Genomic DNA, 21,973 nt, shown 5'->3' on the forward strand with positions numbered 1-21,973 from the left:
GAGTGAGAGGGCGAACAAAAACGCCACGGAACCGACCGACCTCACCGACTCACCGAGTTCCATTCGTACGTATTTATTTCGGAGTTTGCCGCAAAGTAGCTTGGTTGGGTGTGTCGTCTAATAAGAAAAAAAACAAGTACGTACCATTTTAATTAGGTATACATATTATTAAATCATTAATATTAATTAATCAAGTAATAATAATTAATTCAAACCCTAAAATTGCCGCATTCTTTAATAAAGTTATTGTGTATTTAGAACCTAAATTACGTATCGTCGGCGTGCATGTTTGCAAATCGGCAAAAAAGCCGGTTGGTGTGATTGTAGTGGACTTATTTTTAGATCCGTAGCGTTCAAGTGTTGAAATGAAAAGAAATTTTACGTGTTTTTATTTGTTTTAGGACTTTCAACATGAGCGGACAACAGTACTACCCGTACAAGGTAAATTTCCACCTACATTTCGAACTATGTCTACGTTTAGCTGTATCGATTCTCAAGAGATGATGTCATCTTTTCGGGGCAAGGTTGTTCTTATGAAAGCGTTTTATTAACAGAACTAATGGGTAAACAGGTTAAATTTAGTGAGAAAATTTACCATAGAATACTGACGGATGTATTACTAATTTTATTAGACAGTCGCTAGGTGATGACTGATGGTGTTCATACGTGTACTACCTACCTGCGGAGTTGTTTTGAATATTAGTATAAACAATCAATTTGAATAACGAGTTCTGATAAAAACGAAGAAGATAAAATGCATAAGCCGGTTAATGACATTGTAAGAATATATTTAAAAACACCAGTAATCAAATTTGCCCGATACATACCCACGTTCCTTATTAGTGTTAGTAGGCACAAATTCAGTGCTTATTATTTTAATTAAGATAGGTAACTACCTGTGTTTAGATATGTTACCGGAAATGTATGAAATCAAGGAATTCTATACAAATCCTAGGAAATGTGTACAATTCCGATACCATTTAGGAAATGTATAAAATATTGTTTTATAAACTATTTAATGCATAGATATCCTAGGAAATGTATAATCTTCCTCGGAATTGTATATAATTCCAATATGGTATCTAGATATTAGGAAAATATGTATAAAGTAAATGATTTTTGTAATAAAACACTGTATCGGGTGACGGGTCACAGTTTTACCGTAAAATAATAATAATATGTTCGAATATTATCTTACTAAATTAACATTTCTTCAACTTATATTCAATCAAATCAAATTTTAATTTGGTAAGTAATCAGTCCCCTCGTCCCGCTGTCCCCTTGTACACGTCCCAGTGGGATTCTATGTAATTTTAAAAAAACACGAACCTAACCTAACCCACCCCCTTATCCAAACTAAAAAATTCTGATTAGGTACGAATTTTCCCCCCCCCCCCCCCCCTCGTCCCGCGTACCTTCCAATATCTTAGATGTTTTACAATTCCGACTGCTATTTAGGAAATGTATAGATTTCCTAGGCAATGTGTATAAAATAATTTATTTCACACATTTCCGTGCGATTTTAGGAATTACATACATTTCCTAGGAATTTTATACAATGACGGATTACATACATTTCCGTTAACAGATACATCAATTATAGACAGTTATATTTATGTAGATACATCCTTTAGGTATTTTTTGAAAATTTGTTGCACCTAAGTACTGGTTCATTGGTTTTAATTTTCTATTTTCTTAATTACCTAACTACCTAATAGGAATTTACGTAGGTATGCAAAATTTGTTTGTAATTATGTTCCGCAGTATACCTATGCATCACAATTTAATCTTTTAATAGTTGATGAAGTCACGCGATGTTCCACATAACTAATGTACTTACCTAGGTATGAATCAATTTTTTTCTAAATAACATGACATCAATATTGGATATTATTTTATACCTGAGGGATTTTGAAAAAATGAAATTGGTACCTAACGCCAACCCTGACGTGCAATTCGTTTTGTTACCTCCTACCTAGGTACCTAAAATAAGCTTTTTTATAACTTCATGTTAAAACTTTTATAATTATTATGCCCAACGCATATCAAGGAAAAGTTCAAGGTTAGTGAATAATATCATCTGGGCTGATATGATATTATTGTATTTGATTACGTTTGTTAAAATTATTTTTCTATGATTCCTAATCTGGGAAGTCGGACCTATGTTTTGAGTTTTTGGAGAGCTTTTTGTATGCATTTGCATTGTATTTTCACGGTTTCGCTTTTATTTCAATTGAGATTTAAACCACATTTTGTTTTTCCTTGATACCTACCTAGTTAGGTATTTAAATTAAAAAAATATTAGCTACTATTAAGTTACTTACCTAACTTTATTATCCTGCTAAGATATCCTGGCATGTTTTTCGGTCAAATCGACGAACGAGTCACGAAACTTACAAATATTTATGCATGTAAATTCAGTAACTACTGCAAGTAGGTATTTAGTTTGGAATACTTTATTTTGCATGCAGTCGCAGACTACAGTGAAAGCCAAAGTGTGCTAAACTTTCTTTTCGTTTTATTTTACTGTTACCTAGTTATATCAGCAAACATCTCTTGCAACGACGCACCATATTTTCTACACGTTTTATCCTTTTAGCATGGCGACAGTATAACTACCTAGATAATAATATTATCTAATCATGTGTTTTCCCCTAGTGCACCCCTACGGTGTACCCAGCGGACCCCTTCGATCCCGCTGCGGATGCGGAGACCCTCCGCAAAGCCATGAAGGGCTTCGGCACAGATGAAAAAGCAATCATCGATGTGCTGTGCCGCCGTGGCATCGTCCAACGTTTGGAAATCGCTGAGACCTTCAAGACCAACTATGGCAAGGTAAAGGATAATTTAACGCTAGTTCACATCAGGCGAGATTGTGGTAAGCGCTTCCCTATATTTCTTAATAAAAAAGTTTTTCTTGGAACCAGAAAATGTGGCGCTTTATGGCAAACTATTGTTTTGTGGGTATTTCCCTGATATAAACTGGAACTGTCTTACTTGATATTTACACACAGTTGTCCTTATTGGTATTCTTTATTTTTACAACTTACAAATTGAATGAATAAATGCATCGTTTGTATAAGTAATATTGTTCCATTTACAGTGTATATGTATTGATAGTATTTATTAAATTATTGAGTCTTTTACTGCTTACTGAAACCGTTTCGATTCGAAACGTGATCTTTTTGTTTCTTGGCATTATAATGATATATTTTTTCAATATTATTATGACAATAAAAATTGATGTAATTGATGTAGCAAGCATAAATTTTAAATGGGTACCGATTGCATGAAAATCATATTTTCACTATGCATAAAATTAACAGTCTTGTATAGAATGTCACTTCTTACTTTATCTTATCAAATGTTTGCGAAAACTATGCTAAGTATATAAATTATGTAAAGTCAAAAGATTACAGGATTGTTAAACCAATGTTGTAACTTGCATTTAACATTTCACATTCTGTAAAAATTGTAATTTTTTCAAATACATTTAATCAATTTTGATCTGAATGAATAGTTAAAAATTTTATTACATAGGTACATTAATTATATTTTTAATTATGAATTATTTCACCTACGTGATTTACTAACATTTATGGAATCGTGAGTCAACTGCATTTCCACTATCAAGTGGATCAAATATGTATGCATGGCCGCTGGAATGACGTTAAAAGAACATTCCGTTGCAATCAATCATCCACGCATATTAAATTTATTAAACGTTAGGGTTCATACGCACTATGCGGGTAGCCGCGTTGCGGGTAGCCGTCCGGCTGACCGCAAGCACAATTATGTACGTAATATTCATTTCTATGCGCACTGCGATGCGGCTACCCGCAGACCGCTCCGGTTGCTCGGAGAGCTGCGGCCCGAGTGACGGCCAGCCGGACGGTTGCTATACGCACTGTGCGGTTCAGTCTGCGGCTGCCCGCCATTGAGTGAGTGTGTGCACGTGGTTGCAAAATGCTTGCTCTCATCTCGTGTTTGCAAATAAGGATGCACCCAGTACTTCTTTCTTTGCTTTTCTTCTATACGTAACGTGTGTAAATGTAGTAAATAGCTGCAACTTCTTCCATTTCCATCTTTGAAATGGATCGACATGACCGCAAATCGCAACGGTTCTTCAACCGCACTATGCGGGTAGCCGCATTGCGGGTAGCCGTCCGGCTGGCCGCATTCGCAACCGCATCCTGCGGTCAGCCGGACGGCTACCCGCAATGCGGCTACCCGCATAGTGCGTATGAACCCTAAAACGGCATCTGAATATAATAAACATTTTGTTTGTAGAACAAAATTTTTTCTTTGTTCTACAACCAAAATGTTTATTAATTTCAACCCAGTAAGGGTAACTTGCAAATAAGACAAAATTAAATTCTGCAAAAGTGAAGGAAAAGAACTGTTTTGTAAACCAGTTTTTTTCCAAATTTAAAATATTTTCAATGCGAGTTTTTACAATTTATAAAATACATAATATTTTACTATTTCTACAACTCCTATATTATAAATATCAATATTTTTATTATGGTCGTTAAATAAGAAGTATTAATGCGGATTATAACCTGATTGAATACAATCTTGTTTCGCAAAGGTACGCACTATTTGTTGTATGTAATATGTACCTACAATTTACATAGTCGCCAAGTTTAATAGATTTTGTTTCAACCAGGACTTGATCAGTGAACTCAAGAGCGAGCTGAGCGGTAACTTGGAGAATGTCATCATTGCCCTGATGACGCCCCTCCCACACTTCTACGCCAAGGAACTCCATGATGCCGTAGCGGGAATCGGTACTGATGAAGAAGCCATCATTGAAATCCTCTGCACACTGTCCAACTATGGCATCCGTACTATCTCTGCCTTTTATGAACAACGTAAGTATATCTAGTGAAATTTTATTATTGACTGATGTTATAATCTGCTGTTGATTGACTTTTCTTTAATGTGTATAAAATGCAATCGCAATTCAGTTTTAGATGAACACATTTGCGACAGTTTCTTGATGTCTTTATATTCTTTACAGCTTCCAATTATTAATATAAGTCGGATACACCTGAAAATGTTTTAAACGCTTGGGTAGAATAGTAGGTAGGTATTAGATTAATACTTCTGCATGGCGTAGGTTTGAAGTAGTTGAAATAACTAAAGTAAATCTGTAGGTAGATAAATGTGGCACAAATAGGAGGACCTGGCTATACTGAACATTACCGTAATATAGAAACAAGTATTATTCATACATTTTTTTTTTAATTTTCTAGTTTATACCGTTACTCGGCCACATACATGGATTTAAATCGTTCATGCGAAACGTTTATCAAAATTGTTCCATAGGTACACGTTTATACTCTTATTTTCCTCATCAACATTTTGTACTCATTAAATAATATTTAATGATATTACGCACTACTGACTTTATCGTAAAATGTGTGATATATGAAACTTAGCAGATTTTTATCCCATATTGAACCGCACTTTTTTATTTTATTAAATAAAAGCACGATTGCAAACCACTATTCGAATGCCGTACAAGCCAATAGCCATATTATTATGTTTAAAATATTATTTGATCAAACCTTCAGGCCAGTCCATTAGTGGCGTATTGATCGGTTTAAAATAGAAAGTTCTAGTATTTATTATCATATTAATTTACATCTAGTTGTAGGCAACCACTCACAGACGATTAGGTCACGGACCGAGTTTGCATGTAACTTCATTATTATTCGTGGTTCGTAGAGCCTTTTGTTAATTGAACTGATAATGGTGCGATGAATGAATGCTGTTTGAGCAATGTTCTTATGTAAAATATCCAAGAAATCATGACGAATCGAATATTCACTTGGAGTAGGATTACTTGTACTTTATTATATTTATTTAGCATTCAATTTACAAAACGAAAGGGTTATTGCTATGTTATTGCTAATATTACCTATTGTCATCATTATCGTGTCAAATATTTAAAATTACATGTTATTAGCACATAATATTAGTATGGCTTATCAAAAAAGATATCTATGTTCGGACAGTGTTCTACTCAATTGCTTTAATCTGTATCATAACTAATTCTGTGAGAATGTTATTTTTATCTATTATTTCCCTCAAGTCATATCCATAATCCATAGATCTTAGATTAGCCTAGTTACAACAGTATAGTTTGGTACAATGAACATTCACAATGTAGCATCTTGCTATTATCAGAGGTATCTATTTCTAAAGAGTAGACCGTACGTTAGTGTAGGTACAGCAATTATAGGCAATTGTTGAATTTTTTCGTTATCTACACTGGCACATCTATATTTCAAATCTATGTTCATTCCAAATTTCAATTCCATTTTTATTACTCAGTGTACGGCAAGAGCTTAGAGTCGGACCTTAAGGGGGACACATCTGGTCACTTCAAGAGGCTTTGCGTGTCTCTGTGCATGGCCAATCGTGATGAGAACCAGGGTGTGGATGAAGGAGCTGCCAAGGAAGATGCCCAGAATCTAGCCAGCGCTGGTGAAGGCCAATGGGGAACTGATGAATCAGTCTTCAACTCCATCCTTATCACACGCTCGTATCAGCAATTGAGACAGGTTTGTTTACATAGCATATCTATTTGTGTTCATTTTGAGATATCGTTCATTTATGGAGACAATTATTGATGTACATGATATAGGTATTTTCATTGTATCAATAAAATCAAAGGAACGATAAAAATCTAGAGATTAATTATGAGTCGGAATTTAAAACATCATTCTATTTATACCTATTAAAATGTAACTGAAATTAAAAAATTTATTTATTTTCTATCTTGAATTTGTTTATTTTTGAGATAACCTATAACTCCATTTCAAATATCGGTCGATGACAAATGACTCGATGCTATATACATTGTAGTCAACAATGTAGCTAGATCTACGTAATTGACAATATCCTAATTAAAACTGACTGGTCTAGATTCTATTGCACAAAGGCTAATAAACCGACGGGTCTAGATTCTTACACAAAGGCTAATATCTATATCATTTCATTTCAGATCTTCGCAGAATTCGAGGCACTGACTGGCAAAGACATCGAAGATTCTATCAAGAAGGAATTCTCTGGAAGCGTCGAGAAGGGCATGCTTGCTATCGGTAGGTGTTAAATTGTTTATTTAACGCCGCTATGTGAATCGGTATTCATTAAAATAAAGCATAACTTAAAGTAACAAATCAAGTTACTAGGTACTTGTTTTTTTATAATTTTATCTCGTTAATTAAATTTAGCAATTACCACACATGTATTTCACAATATTTTTTTATCACGGTTACTAATAAATTAGTAGTGTATATTATAATCAAAATTAAGCCTTATATTTTTCCATTAAACTAATGTAACCTCGCTTAAAGAAAAATATATGGGGATACATTATTTTAATTAGCCGTATACAATATATTATTCGTTATTGTTTTATATATTTTCCCGCGTCTGTCATGCAAGTTGAGTCATAGCTATTAGGTTACATCAAGGTCACAGCTATGTGTATAGGAAGTGCGGCCTTGTTTTTGTTGTAGGTAGTGATTACATTTTTTCTCTTTAGTTACATTACAGCGTTATCCGTCAATCTAACCATCAAAATATTTTTAAGGTTACATCAAATTAAAAAAAATTGTGATGTTATTTTTATTTGCAACCTTGTTACCGTTACATGGAAACATAGACCATAAGTCATGTTTCAATATTATTCAAATGCAACCTTACCTTTAAGTTTAATATGTTCGTAGATACATTGAAACTCAGATTTTAAGTGCAATAGCATCATCAAAGTTACAAGTTTCAAATAAGGAAAACAATGAACACTAGGTACATAAACTTGAATCGTATTGCATTGACCTAAATATGCTATACGGTTTATGTAGTTTAGGCCATTATAATAAAACCTTTCAAATTCACGAAAATTACGGTAAATTTATGTTTGAGTTTATAATAATATAAATATAACACGCCCTCTTAATTTACAGTAAAATGCGTAAAGAGCAAAGTTGGCTTCTTCGCCGAGCGTCTCTACTACTCCATGAAAGGTTTGGGAACAAACGACAAGACGCTCATTAGGATCGTAGTCAGTCGGTCAGAGATCGACCTCGGAGATATCAAACAAGCATTCCTTGAGAAGTACGGCAAGCCGTTGGAAGACTGGATTGCTGTAAGTGATTTGCCGTTTACTTGATTTTGTGTGTGCTTTCTGTGTTACATGGTCTCGTCATTTCATAAGCGATCAGTGTTTGATGGTTAATGTTCGAGGTATAGTAGAGTACTAACAAGTATACTGGTGCTTCTGTTGTCATCTATAGAGCTGCAATTATATCTAATAAATCTCTCAATAATGTGAAAATTTTTGGGAAAATAAGATCGAGTATTAGTGTAACTACTAAAGTCTATGACCCTAAAATATTTCCCGTATTTTAAAGTGATTGACAACAGAATTAGCCATCATTGAAATCATAATTATATTCTAGACTTTTTTATATTCTATCGCTTATTAATAGACGCAATCACTAAGTGGTTTTAAATATGATAAGTAATAATTAACACTGTAGTTCGTGTTAGTTAGAGTACCAATAACTAAGTCCTTGTTGTAATTACTAGACTCCCAAAGTAATTATTGCACTTGCAATTAATTTAGTTATTAACTGATCATTTATTAGCTGATAGACTGTGTTATTAGATGACTAACGCTTATAATCGCATGAATACTTAGCATATAATTTACAGTATAAAAAAAAAGAATCTGACCCATACTTTCCTTGGTATAAATCGGACTACACAGCAACATTCATTTTATACTAATAATTTTCTATTTACATATTATTCTTTAATCCATCTCAAATTTAATAATGTATATATACAGATCTATTTGGGAAAAATAATAAAAATCGTTAAGTGTCGCGATTTAAGTTCGTTATATATAATTATTATGTTCATGTCGTCAAATACGTAAATTGTAACGACGTTTATGTAAATAACGCTTTAATTTTAAATTAACGATATTGTTTTCTAACATATTTACGATTATTCTTTATTGTTGATTACAATTATATATGTTTTAGTTTGTATTTATTCGCATTTCAACGTTTTTTTTTTTTTTGAAATTTATTTGCGAAAAATGTTACATCGATATACAAATATTGTCCTCCTGCATGCATTGGTTAATAATAAAGCTTACTGTTCACAATATTTGAAAGTACATATGGGGTAACTGACAAATACAACAAAAAAGTGAGCACAATCTGTAATTTGGTGAGTTGCGAAGAAGTGGCGGTAACGATAGAATAATAAATAAATAATAAGAATAAATCTACAAATGCGAATAAAACTATTAGCCGTACGTTTTGGTTACAGGGCGACACTTCCGGCGATTACAAGAAGGCCTTACTGACCCTTGTTGAATAAATTGTGGCCTGCGGTCAGGACTTCAACGAATAAGATAAATCACTTAAATTCTTTTAAGTTCGTCAATTGTTAGGCTATATAGGTTCTTAACGGTCACGCACTGATTTTGTTAAATAGGTACCACTATAATCGATGTGTCAGTGCCATTTAGGTTATCTGTGCCGGGTGTAAATTTCTTTGAAGATCTGTATATTTTGCTTGCTCATTGTCATAACTTTCTTTGCACAGTAGCTAACAGCTTAATATCGTGACGTGCACGGGGTTGGGTTGTTTAAAAACAGCTTTTACAAGTAGTTGTGATTTTTCAGGAGGAGTTAGGAGGCCCTCTCGGTCACCTCCTTTCTACAATGTGTTACTAAGGCTTCAGAACAGATAAAAAATTACGAGCGTCATAACCCCCGTTACAAGCTCGATTTTAAGTGATAGCAGTCTATTGTACCCTATTTACTTTTGGTGCAATATACTTAAACGATGCATTTTACAAATTTTATTTTAAGTTATTTTTGTATATCATGTATAATTTATAATCTCGATATAATCTCGAATGCACGCTGTGTGATTTGTCTATAGAATTTATGGGCCAGTTTCTACACGTTTTTATTTTGCTGTAGTTACAAGTTATTCAATATCTTTGCAGGAAGACCTAACTGGTGACTTCAGGAATGTGCTAGTTACACTTTGTGCTTAATCCTGCAAAATCTTATTGTTTTTTGTTAAGAACTATTAGTTTGAAGTGTTTTGCTATATATGCATGTTTTGCGGATCGTTGTTAGAATGTAAACTGTAATGTAATATTTTGCAGGATGATACTAAAGGGGACTACAAACGCGTATTACTCACACTTGTGTCGTAAGAAAAAGCATAATAAGAAAAAATCTTTCGCTAAGCTAAGTTCAGTGTGAAACTGCCTTAAATGTTAATGTTATAGATATAATATTTGCTTGATATTTTTGTGAAAATGAGATATTTATTGGTGCTGTAGTTTTGTTTAAAATGTATTATTATATTATATACCGATACATTCAAATAAAACTATGTATGTTTTAAATGTGTTTTATTCATAAATCCCTGATGCCCTCGTCCGTAATCTGAGAAAATAGGAATACTTATAACTTAACTTTTAAAAATAAAAATGACTAGTATATTGTAGAATACAAGATGAATATCACTTTATCCCTCTTTTATATTATTAAGAACACTATAGTCGACGAGAACTGTAGTGGCACGCGGAGTTCTAAAACGCGCCAGTGACGTCAGCCATTGCAGTTGCGCGTGCCGTTGAAATGAATGATCGATAATATAATTTATATACTTAAAACTAAATATATAAAAACCCCAAAAAATAGATAAATAAAAACCCGTAAATGCAAGAGAGGGCGCAATATAGGTACTCAATCCCGTTTGCACCTTTTCCAACCCCGCATGCCTCAAAAATTCTCGTCGACTATAATATAAATGATCTTTCTACGAAATCTTGGCAAAATAACAAACTATATGTAATCGATTCCTAGAAATGTAATTGTAAATACTAGCTAAAACAACTGTATTTATTTAACTAGGTTTATACCGCATAGCGGAATGTATTGGTAATAGCCGTAATACTAATAATGCTATTGGTAACCTTTCAAAAACAGTTCATTGATTCAACAAAGCAATAGGTATTAAATATAATATGTAATGATGATATAATAAGAGATGAGATATTTTGCCAAAAAAAAATATATCTTTCTACGAATAGGAATGTATTAGCGCCTTAATATGACATAGGCCGTTAATTCAAAATCTAATTAAAGCTATGTAAGTACAACATCAGAAAAAAAATATTGTAGCTGTTGTGCATAATGGATTTTTAGATAAGTAGCATTTTACAGTGAGGAAAGGCAAAAAATATATGCTATTCGTAGTTTGATCGCATAGTAAGCTACTTTTTTTTGCATTACTTTATAATGATGAATTTTATCCAATCAGTTAACAAGGGATACTCACTTGAAACCTTCCCACTATCTCTGGTGAATTATTGCTCTTAATCAGGGCTGCTAATCTCTCTTTTTCCAAGAACTTAGGTGCTGTTAATAATAAACGTTTATTACACCTGTGCGCCCACGCATCACCAAATGCGCCAACTAATGACCCTGTTGACAACCCTACTCGAGTGCTCATCTCATTTGTTAAAACAACCTGAAAATAAAATTTAATTTTATAACAAAATATCAGCTTAACTTTGAAAAAAGAAAAACATGTAAGCTACATCATTATAAAGGTATTTTTTAAAGAGGTATTTTAAGGGGCACATACTGCTATGTGTTTTTCAATAGCAAGTTTCTGAACCTCTGCCATTAATCGAAACAATAATCCAGTCCTTCGTTTTGTTGTAATACCTTCTTTAAATGGAAAAGTTATGGAATCTATAACAATGAGCCGAACCTGAAATAAAATAAAAAAATTACATTCAAACATTGAAAGTATCTTAGACATAAGGCGGGAATTGAGTATATTTCTAAGAAAACAACAACAACTATTATAGAAAAGTACCCTCCTTTTTTCTAATTATTAGTAAGTATCCTACAAATTATCTTATACTAACTAGTTGCTAGATATATCAAATAATTTCTGAATTTAAGTAAACAACATTTAAATAGCTCTATGAAATAAACTAAGAAAATATAAATTATAAAAAACTTACACAAGGTCTTTCAGCAATAACTTGTGAAAGAGAATAAATAAAGCTACAGAATTTTTCCAAACCAAATGCATTTACATAGTGTAATTTTTTCAAAGCCTCTTCTCTGTTGCTGTGTTCAACATTTAGTATACTTTTGCATTTCTCCCGACTTGCATGCAGAATTTCTAAAGAATGAACAAATATAATTTTTAGCAATAAATTTCCTATGAAATAGCCATCAGTACCTTCGATAAATAAGAAAGAATGTTTAAATTGTAAAATAATTACAAATTTGTATATATATTAAAAAAAAAGAACATTAGGAAAAGATCTGAATGCCTACCCTTAAATCTATTAAGTGAAAAATTTGTGTTTGTGTCTATATAAATAGCTTCAGCATCTAATCCACCAAGAGATTTTGGAATTTGAACTGATGCACACAACTGTAAGCTGAAAAGAAATGGGAACTTAAAATTATTATAATGAATTCAAGAATCAACTCCGTCCTTAACCCATTGAGCCCCAAGCGGCCCGATCAGTCCCAGACAATAGATTTTCTATGGTGTCTGTGGTTCCGGGGCTTGAGTTATTAAAATTTATGCCAGAATATCTAGAACCCATAGAAGCTCTTGTAATTAGAATAATTGTATTATCATGTCTTCTAATTTGCATATTATTAAGTATTTCTAGTAAGATAATATAATTACATTTCATTACGTACCACAATTGTGTCTTCCCAGATCCTGGCAGTCCCAATAATTCAGTGATAGATCCTAATTGAATTCCTTCATTCCCTAAAACATTATCCAGACTTTGACTAAAAGTGGGTATCGATGGTAAGCTCGTTTCTATCTGTAAACAGATAATTAGTAACAGCTGATGTAGGTCAGCCACATTAAATATTTATTGAAAATGGAAATGTTTAGCGATATTAGTTTCATAAAATAATATTGTAGGCACTTACCTGCCACAAATCAGTTGCATTTATTATTTTGAACTGCGAATTCATTATCATTTTTTTTTTAATGATTTATTCATAAACTTTTCAGCTTTTTATTCTATCAAACTTTAAATGTTCCCAATTTATTGTTATTAGTACCTAATAAAAGTACTTTACTTGAGTTTTGATTATTATGTTAACTTTATTTTTTATTTTTTATCTCTTGTTTTTTAATTGATTTTTAATTAAATTCAAAATACAAATATTGAATTCAATGGTTTGCCGTTGCCCGTTTGGCGCGAGCCGCGGCCCGCGATGGCGCGAATTTCAATATTATGAGATCAGAGATGACAGATGAGAGCAAGGATGAGAGACATTCACAGACATTATATTCAGAAGTGAAATGTTTTTTTAAGATTATAATAAGAAAATTAAGAAAATTCAACGTTTAACATTAAGTAAATATTTGTATTTTAATCTAATAATTGTTCGTCCAAGCTCTATCAAGTAAGACTTTTGTAGTTACATTGTTTTTTTTTTAAGTTTTTAAATAAAAATCAGATGATGTTAAGTTGCGCTTTGCAGGTAGTTTATATAACTTTCTTTTATTTATACAGATTTATTGTATATTTGTAAAAAGTGGCAGATACTATGAGTAACCCAAAAACGCTAGACGCTTGGAAAAATGGTACTCATGCCACATGTCAATAATGTCAAATGTCAATCGACCATAATTGACTAGGTATGATCATAGAGGAAGGATGTATAACTGTATGATTTCTGATTGTTTATGTGTATGTGTCAAAACTCAAAACTCATGTAAATAATATTTTTTGAAGAAAAAAGAAGCAGAAGAAAACAGAAACTTTTAACTTGCTCTGTGAACACAGAACACTAGTACTCCTAGCGGAGCAGAGGAATAACATCAGATTAACTTAGTTACGGGGTCTTCTATAATAACTTAGTCATGAATCAAATGAACATGCATGTACCGATGAACCCTGGTGGTGCCATGGGCGCTGCTCCCAACGTACCAATGCAAATGCCTGTATCTGGTCAAATAATGCAACAACCATCGCCACAACAAATGCAGCCAGCAATGCCACAACAAACCCAACAGGATAAAATGGATAATATAACTAAAGTCAAAACTTTAATGGGCTCTTTACGAGAATCACTACCGGTCAGTATGAATTAGAGAATTATAGATTATTATTGTTTTGAAAGTTTCAACCATTTGGTTCAAGTTAAAATAATTTGATAGTGTATATCTTGAAGATTGTGTTAGGATCATAAAATGAAAGGATACTGTATTTCTAAAATTCCTATAACTTAAGTTTCCTTTCAATGTTTCAGATGACGTTAAAATCAGCTGCTCAAATCTTGCATCAAAATCACAGCGTGGATTGTAACACACAGTAAGTATATTTAAAAAAAACAAACAATCTTATTCTCATTGTTGTTAGACCCATTTGACCACACTGATAAAGGTTGTGGTGGTTGTATAGAGGTAAGAAGGATAACATAAACTGTAAGCTGTACTGTTAGAACGTAGATAGTCTCTTCATTTGCTCGGAAATTAATTTTGAAGATAGTTAGCATTGAAGTAGACATTATACAAAATTCTAAGTTTACCTTTCTTAATATATTTACATAGGTACATTATGTTTCAATCATTACAATGTAATCTTTCTGAAGTGTAAAATTTGCTACTTTACAGAAAAGGGCTTGAAAATCCTGCATCAAGGTTTGACAAAAATTTAGAAGAATTTTTTTCATTATGTGATCAGATGGAATTGCACTTGGTAAGTTATTTATATATTCAACTTAAAGGAATGTCAATTGATAGTTACATAAAGTAAATACATTATTTCCATGCATTATATATTTGGAAGCAAACTAGGACACATCCTTTATTAAGTGAAGTGGGATAGATTTGATTTGACATGATTTGATTTTATATGCTCAGAAAGGGTTACTAGGGCTAAGTATTATATGGAAGAAGCATAGTATCTTTAATGCAGAGGCTTGTCTTGGTTTTTAACAGGCTTATTTAATACATTACCTTCACCTGTATATCCATATGACTGTATGTAACCATCACATTTGTATGTTACCAACTCCTTTAATCTTGATTTTGTCCAACTTTAAATGCACAGTTAGAATTAAAACTTTGAACACTTATCAAGGATTGCTGACAATACAATTATGTCACTAAGCATGTTTCTTAGTGTTAAATTGCCATCCCCAGAGAATAAAATGATAACTGCCAAAACACAACTTTTCCAAACCAACAGGCAAAGTAACTACATGCCTGAATGCTTGTTTAATTATTGATACAATAATTATATGCTTATGGACTGATAAATAATGTTAAGTACAGACTTAACATTACCATCAGCTGTTCCACTCACAACAATTTTATATTCTTGATAAAATATGGCCTTTTGTTTTTCCTAGGTTTCAACTTCATTAAAAATGTTGTTCTCATTGGTTCATTGGTTTTCCGTCAAACAGTATCATTATACATCACGCCAACAGGCAAAATGCTTTAGCATTTCGAATTTTATTAAAGAACTTTTTTTATTAATTTATGTTGGATATTGATTTATGTACGAAAAATGTTTTATTTTGGACTCAATCAAAAAATAAACCTATCCCAACTTCTGGACAATCATTGACCAATAACCAGCCCTTTAGATATGTTTGATTTACGTCATGTATTCCGATTATTAAATCCTGCTTAAATAATAAACATCATCATTATAATTAATTAGCTTCTATATTGTAATGCATATCACTTATCAGTAGGTTCACAATTATTATCGTCATAGGTACAATTTATGATATTTGTTTCCCTGACAATGCAAAAGAAACTTGATTTGACTGTTCTAAGAATGATACATCCCTTATTATCTGACTAGACTTTAAACCATATACATTTAGATATTATATTTATGCACAAACAAGATTTTATGTTGTATTATATTGTTACTAACTACTCAAATCATAAGCTGCTTGACCATATGGGAGCTTTATTGGATTATACCTAGTTGATTTTCATATGCATACCATATATATTTATAACAACTGTGCAAAATATTTAATGACACCACATAATACTACATAATATAAGTACCTACCTAACGTAACAATGGAAACTTACAATAAGCGTTATTATTCTAAGCTAATATGTATTATGTATATCACCAAATTTTGGAAGGTGTGGCATTCCCAGTGCGTACATGACTGAATGCTCGTTTCTTAATTTTCGACCTTTATAATAATTATTGATTCAATTATACCCTTGTGGACTGATAATTATGTTTACTGTTGCGAACCGACATTTTCGGTAATCCAGTCAGCCCTGGGGATTGTCCTATTTGCTTAATCTGTTTATCAGTAAAGACCCTGTATCAGGCATTTATTTGAAAAACAAGTACAGCAGCTATCTAGCGTTAACTATGTAACTTGTACAAGTAAACATGTATGTTCAGTTACGTCTAAGCAACAATTAACTTATTGACCCTCCAGTTATATCAGTAACTCATGGATATCACTAATGTCTTTGCTTGCCATTCCGTTTATTGTAACTAACAACAATTCTTAGTAAAGGCCTGTGTTCATTGAATTTGGATAGGCATTAAGGCAAAAGACTATCGTCTTCAGAGTTAATGAACAAGTGTAGTACTTTGCAAACACTGTAGTGTAGCTTTGTAAACATACTGAAGCAAACCTGGTGAATGATTTTATACGCGCCCTTCTTCAAATTATTATTGAACAAGTGCATTCAAGAATTAACCGTTGGTCTTACGACAGACGATAAATTTAATGGGGGCAAAATAAGAACTTGCAAATTGCATGTCCAGAAAATGTAAAGACGCCTTTCAATACTGAATATCGAACGTCGATAGATCATACGTGATACGACGATGACGATTGCGTATGTTGCGTTTTTATACAACGAAGAGTTGTTATCAATAAGCACTCGATAAGTGTGTTTACAGATTCGTATACGTAAATAGCAACAATTATTATTGTACCTACAAACAGAATTGAATAGACAAAAGAAGCTTATCGCGGTAGGAAACTTCTTGATGCGTTGTTATCTTATGCACATATTGACTTATTAATCGAATGTGTTCAATTGATTAGCAAAATTGCCAGTGGCTGAGTTATGAATATGTTTACTGGGGGTACGACTTCCTCAAGAGGCTAATAATGAATTAATGAGTCATTATTGCTTGAGGAACTTGTCTTTTCCGTACTGGGTGATCTGACATGGACATAGGTTAAACTCAATGGTGTATCATGTTTTCAGTAGGATCCATATTTAAATAAACATTATTCTTATCCCATGAGCTATCGATACTGACAAATGACCATACGATGTGTTATTCTTTTAATATCTCCTCTCCATTTACAAGATATTCATAGTCGGTATAGCATAGACAAATAGTGTCAAAAAACTTTATATTTTAAACCCTAATACGAAAATATTCTCAAGTATCTATTTTTGAAGAGCTTGTTATTTTTATTATTATGTTACTAGATTTCCGCCCGCGTTTTCAAAGAAAAACTCGCATAGTTCCCGTTCCCGTGAGATTTCCGGGATAAAACCTATCCTATGTCCAAGTTACCCTCTATATGTGTGCTAAATTTCATTGTAATCGGCTCAGTAGTATTTGCGTGAAAGAGTAACAAACACACACACATCCTCACAAACTTTCGCATTTATAATATTAGTAGGATAGGATAGTAGGACTAAATATGTAGGTAGTGACAAAATAGCAACACAAATTAATTATTATTAGTCAATAATTCTCGGCCAGTATTTTGACCTGACCTTCGTATGATTCCATCTGACTGGTCTAGAATATTGTTGCATAGATATTTCCAGATTGGACTTGGAAGATTTTTGATTGATTAATTATTTATTATATAGTGATTATTGTTGTTATGTAGGTAACAATTATTTAATCCTAATATCTTTTGAAGATTATTTTCAAGCAACTTAATTTACTTTCATTCAATGATAAATGAGAGATTATTATGTAGTTACTCTGTACAGGGTTCTTGAAAGAATCCACACTTAAATAATTTTTTGTTCAGCGTAAGTAGTACTGCTCACTGTTAACTTAATTTAAATAACAGTTAAAATGTAAACTTATCTCATAGATGTGGATCACATTTGTAAAAAAAAGATCTATTTATGGTCCCCTTTGTGCAATTGAATAAAAACCATTCCTCCTTATATTAGAAACATTTTAAAGACTTTCTAATTTGGAAATAGAGTAAAATAATGATTATTTGCAGCGAACAGCAATAACCTGTATCCAGCAAGCGCAATCAGCTGCTCATTATCTGCCGCTCACTGTTATACCTTCTAGAATGGACTCGGGTCCTACCTCACAAGTAAGTTATTAATTAATTGCATGTGGAATGGAATTTTTTAGGGAATGTAAGTGAGTGAAGGAAAATGTAATTGATAACTTAGCTTACTGCTCCTAAATTCTAAATATGAAGATTGGGCGTTTATATAGAATTATACAGTGACCAATCCCCGTCCGACTAGGGCCCTTCCGGCCTCAAGCCGACAGTCCAAGCCGAGGTTTAAGATCCCCGTCAAGGAGGGACGCCCTTGCGCATGTCCCTACCAGGGTGAACCTTCAGTTCACCCACGCGTCCGTGTAAAAATGTAGAAGCCCTTCTGGCTAACATTGAGAGACACCACACAAAAAAAAGAGTGAGCAATCTTGCGAAGCAAATGTTCACATTAGCTCAATTTTCATTTAAATAAGGATAAGCTCTTATTTCATTATATTTATATCTGAAAATATATTATGTATATTGTAGTACAACACAACTTTTTGTTCTGGACATCACTATTTATGAATCATATAGAAAAGTTATCAAATCATCAAAATTTATTGAGCAGTTGAAATAAAAAACACTGACCAAATCTATCATGTGTAATTTTATGTATTTGCAACTTTATCTTGTGGCAATAATTGTATGCACTTGTATGGTACATTTAAGGATCTATTTCAAGCAAAGAATATTATCTAACATTTGCTTTAACTACTTCTTTTACTATTCCAGGAAACAACTTTAAGCTACCCTCAATATTTAAACACAGTTCGACTTCAAATATCGTATGCAAAAGACATCCACGATACATTAGTGGCAGCTGCACAAAATATATCTCCAACTGAATGACCGGAAAGAAATTAAACACAATAATTTAAGAATATTATTTATTAAGACTATTAAAAATTTCAAACAATAAAACATTTTAAATAACTACATCTTTTATTTACGAGTGACCATTCCTTTTAACATATTATCTATGGCACATTATAAATTATTATTATACGTTATACATAACTAGGTGCTTATAATTAATTACATTTTTCAACATTATTACAACTATAATTAGCAATTACTTAAATGTCAAAGATTAAAAACGTAAGAAATATAACTGGAAGCTTTATATTACGAACATTATACATTTTTGAGATCATAATATTTAAAATCTTTTTTATAGAGCATTAATTAAAATTCAAATAATAAAATCATTAGCAATATAACAGCGGAATAAAAAATAGCTCTAACTTTACGATGCAAATCTATTTTTTACATCGCTGGATCTACATACAATAATCATAAAATATCATACCTTAAAACATGATTATAATAAGTATTTTAACATTAGGACCTGCCATTACATTATACAAATACATTTAATTAACTTGGTTATAATTTAAAACTTAAGCTACTTGTATCACAATTGTAAAATCGTTAAATACTATCAGTCTTTATATAAGATGTTGATAAACTTGCTTTTAAGCTTGACGACGCCCAATTAGAAAATCTGTAACAGAAAAAAATTGTTAAATAATGTAACTACGTATTATTCATCTATTTAGATTCTAATTTACATAAATAAATCGCACGTTGGGGACTCCGGAGACAGTTGAAAGTAAATAAGAAACTTAAAAATTATCAATACTGAAATCCTAAAATATCTCAGGGATATTTCAATTCGAATTCGAGTTTTCTAGTACTTTTTGAATTATGTACTAAGAACCTATGCGCCAAGAAACCGCGCTTATAAGCTGATAATGAATGGGAATGGAATGAACCAGCTAGTTAGGTTCGTTTATATTCAATAGTCGTTGCCTTTCGGTCTACGTGGAGTAGGTAGGTATGAGCAAAGTCGAAGGCAACAGCTGTCAGATGTCCTTATCGAGAAAGGAACGTTGATTTATACCAAAGCCCTAGGGGGTAGATAGTGGAAAAGAGCATAAATCGCCGCTATCTTAGCAGCCCTCGCTCGATTGTTTACGAATAAGACCCGCGATAAACTTATTATTGTGACATAAATAAAATTAAGTGCTTCTGCCGCTGTGGAATAATACAGCCCATAAATGTTCCTGTTGTAATCATTACTTATAAAATTATATAAAATATATACCTATATCAGAATTAATGATGTCCCGAACACTTTATCATGGGAATACATTTTGGCATATCTATGTACCTACGTATTTTTATACCATAAAATATATTAATATCACTTATCGTTAGGAAGAGCTGTGATAACAGACGCGAAATAATCATACATCCTGAAATTGCACAGAACATTGTTGCTAAGCTCTGATTAGAACTTTAGGACAATAACCCCCTGATAACTTTGGTTAACATTACACAATAGATAACATCCTTGGCAACAAAAAATGTAACCATACTCTTTGCCATATGTGTGACATGAGATGTAACACTGTTCTGTGGATGTAACATTCGCAAATGGGGTATCAAATTCATCAGTTGCCAATTAACAAAATTATCAAACACGTTTATAGCGATAAGGGCTTTGTAATATAAGGAGTGCAATGCCCCGAATTAAGTTATAAACAAATGGTTCAAATTACGTCTTAATTTTAGACGACGCGGTTGGCGCAGTGGTAAAGTAACTGCCTACTGAGCCGACGGTCCCGGGTTCGATCCCCGGTCAGGGCAAATATTTGTGTGATGAACTCAATTATTTGTTCTTGGGTCTGGGTGTTATTATCTATTTATCTATATATGTATTTATTAAATATTATATTTATCGTCGCCTAGTACCCACAACACAAGCCTTAATTGAGCTTACTGTGGGACTAGGTCGATTTGTGTAATAATGTCCTATAATATTTATTTATTTATTTATTTATTTATTTTGTATAAGGCTATTTGGCCCGGATCGCAGTTGGATACAAGAATATCGCAGTTTTCTTCCTTTGTATCTGTTTACAGTGCATCAACATTGTAGCCTGTAGATATCTAAATATACGGGAATAACAAGACCATAAATAATTTAAATCATCGCGCCTCGCTCGCATCGAGTTTATATTATTTATATAAACAATGTTTTAATGGAAAGTCGTAATGGATTCAATTCCTGTAGATAATGCTGTTTGATTTATAATTTATGCAATATACTATACTTACATAAATATATAATATTATATTGTAGTACTATATAAATAAATGTGTACATTTAATCATATCTATAATAATAACATTATGTTAAATGGCAAAAGTAATAGTAATGGCCTATCAGACTATTACAACAATTAAATAATATCTACCCTCATGTTTATTACGTGTTGAACGGAAAAAAACAACACTGCTGTCATTATTACTACATAGTAGGGGAACAATTATTGAATTTTTTATTACTAAAATAATATAATCGTATAAGAAATAATTGCAAATCGTAAGTGATTGAACGCCTTAGGTCGAGTAAGTGCATCGGGTCGACGATCTATAACCACCGATATTTTGTATCCAATTGTAATATTTCCTTTGTCTCGCAAATGCTGAATAATGAATGGTAACGGTCAATGGTAATGAACTTTTGGGGACGAAAGACGGAATGGTTAATATGGACATCATAAATATTTCATAGGAAATAATAC

The 21,973-nt window shown here is 32.4% G+C and overlaps 4 protein-coding genes across 9 annotated transcripts in view; 2 read left to right on the top strand and 2 right to left on the bottom strand.

Annotated features, from left to right (window-relative positions):
• Positions 1-10,456, top strand: LOC123700994 (annexin B9). Of its 4 annotated transcripts, none has more exons than XM_045648393.1 (8): positions 1-136; positions 402-441; positions 2,659-2,835; positions 4,670-4,874; positions 6,343-6,572; positions 7,016-7,112; positions 7,980-8,161; positions 9,358-10,456. In XM_045648393.1, exons 2-8 carry the CDS (start codon positions 412-414, stop codon positions 9,406-9,408), a joined length of 972 nt encoding a protein of 323 aa, XP_045504349.1. In that variant the 5' UTR covers positions 1-136; positions 402-411; the 3' UTR covers positions 9,409-10,456. The 4 variants fall into 4 exon arrangements, with proteins under 4 accessions (XP_045504349.1, XP_045504350.1, XP_045504353.1 ...); XM_045648394.1 differs by having other exon boundaries at positions 9,717-10,456; XM_045648397.1 differs by having other exon boundaries at positions 10,211-10,456.
• On the bottom strand, positions 10,161-15,202 carry LOC123700995 (DNA repair protein RAD51 homolog 3-like). 2 transcript variants are annotated; one of them, XM_045648399.1, is made up of 7 exons: positions 15,076-15,202; positions 12,792-12,922; positions 12,414-12,520; positions 12,092-12,255; positions 11,704-11,832; positions 11,395-11,586; positions 10,161-10,496 (listed from the first exon to the last, which is right to left on the bottom strand). In XM_045648399.1, exons 1-7 carry the CDS (start codon positions 15,109-15,111, stop codon positions 10,467-10,469), a joined length of 789 nt encoding a protein of 262 aa, XP_045504355.1. In that variant the 5' UTR covers positions 15,112-15,202; the 3' UTR covers positions 10,161-10,466. The 2 variants fall into 2 exon arrangements, with proteins under 2 accessions (XP_045504355.1, XP_045504354.1); XM_045648398.1 differs by lacking the exon at positions 15,076-15,202 and adding an exon at positions 13,035-13,080.
• Positions 13,793-19,313, top strand: LOC123700997 (mediator of RNA polymerase II transcription subunit 29). The gene is made up of 5 exons (XM_045648402.1): positions 13,793-14,193; positions 14,367-14,428; positions 14,731-14,815; positions 18,327-18,425; positions 19,113-19,313. The coding sequence occupies exons 1-5, from the start codon at positions 13,978-13,980 to the stop codon at positions 19,227-19,229; spliced, it is 579 nt and encodes a 192-aa protein (XP_045504358.1). The 5' UTR covers positions 13,793-13,977; the 3' UTR covers positions 19,230-19,313.
• The window catches only part of LOC123700996, a 10,747-nt gene continuing 8,027 nt past the window's right edge, over positions 19,254-21,973 (bottom strand). For both annotated transcript variants that reach the window (XM_045648400.1, XM_045648401.1), the window contains exon 8: positions 19,254-19,884. The gene's annotated coding sequence lies outside the window, so the exon portion shown is untranslated. The remainder of the gene's footprint in view (positions 19,885-21,973) is intronic.

This window comes from Colias croceus, chromosome 20, assembly GCF_905220415.1.
Source record: "Colias croceus chromosome 20, ilColCroc2.1".
Classification (NCBI taxonomy): Eukaryota; Metazoa; Arthropoda; class Insecta; order Lepidoptera; family Pieridae; genus Colias; species Colias croceus.

Bases quoted from the DNA above. Each gene is read 5' to 3' on its own strand.
- LOC123700994 (XM_045648393.1), top strand. From the start codon at position 412: ATGAGCGGACAACAGTACTACCCGTACAAG. The intron at 442-2,658 runs GTAAATTTCCAC...GTTTTCCCCTAG, and splicing joins AACAGTACTACCCGTACAAG to TGCACCCCTACGGTGTACCC. The intron at 4,875-6,342 runs GTAAGTATATCT...TTTATTACTCAG, and splicing joins CTCTGCCTTTTATGAACAAC to TGTACGGCAAGAGCTTAGAG.
- LOC123700995 (XM_045648398.1), bottom strand. From the start codon at position 13,079: ATGAATTCGCAGTTCAAAATAATAAATGCAACTGATTTGTGGCAG. The intron at 12,923-13,034 runs GTAAGTGCCTAC...ATCTGTTTACAG, and splicing joins ATGCAACTGATTTGTGGCAG to ATAGAAACGAGCTTACCATC. The intron at 11,833-12,091 runs GTAAGTTTTTTA...ATTTTATTTCAG, and splicing joins TTATTGCTGAAAGACCTTGT to GTTCGGCTCATTGTTATAGA.
- LOC123700997 (XM_045648402.1), top strand. From the start codon at position 13,978: ATGAATCAAATGAACATGCATGTACCGATGAACCCTGGTGGTGCCATG. The intron at 14,429-14,730 runs GTAAGTATATTT...GCTACTTTACAG, and splicing joins AGCGTGGATTGTAACACACA to AAAAGGGCTTGAAAATCCTG. The intron at 18,426-19,112 runs GTAAGTTATTAA...TTACTATTCCAG, and splicing joins ACTCGGGTCCTACCTCACAA to GAAACAACTTTAAGCTACCC.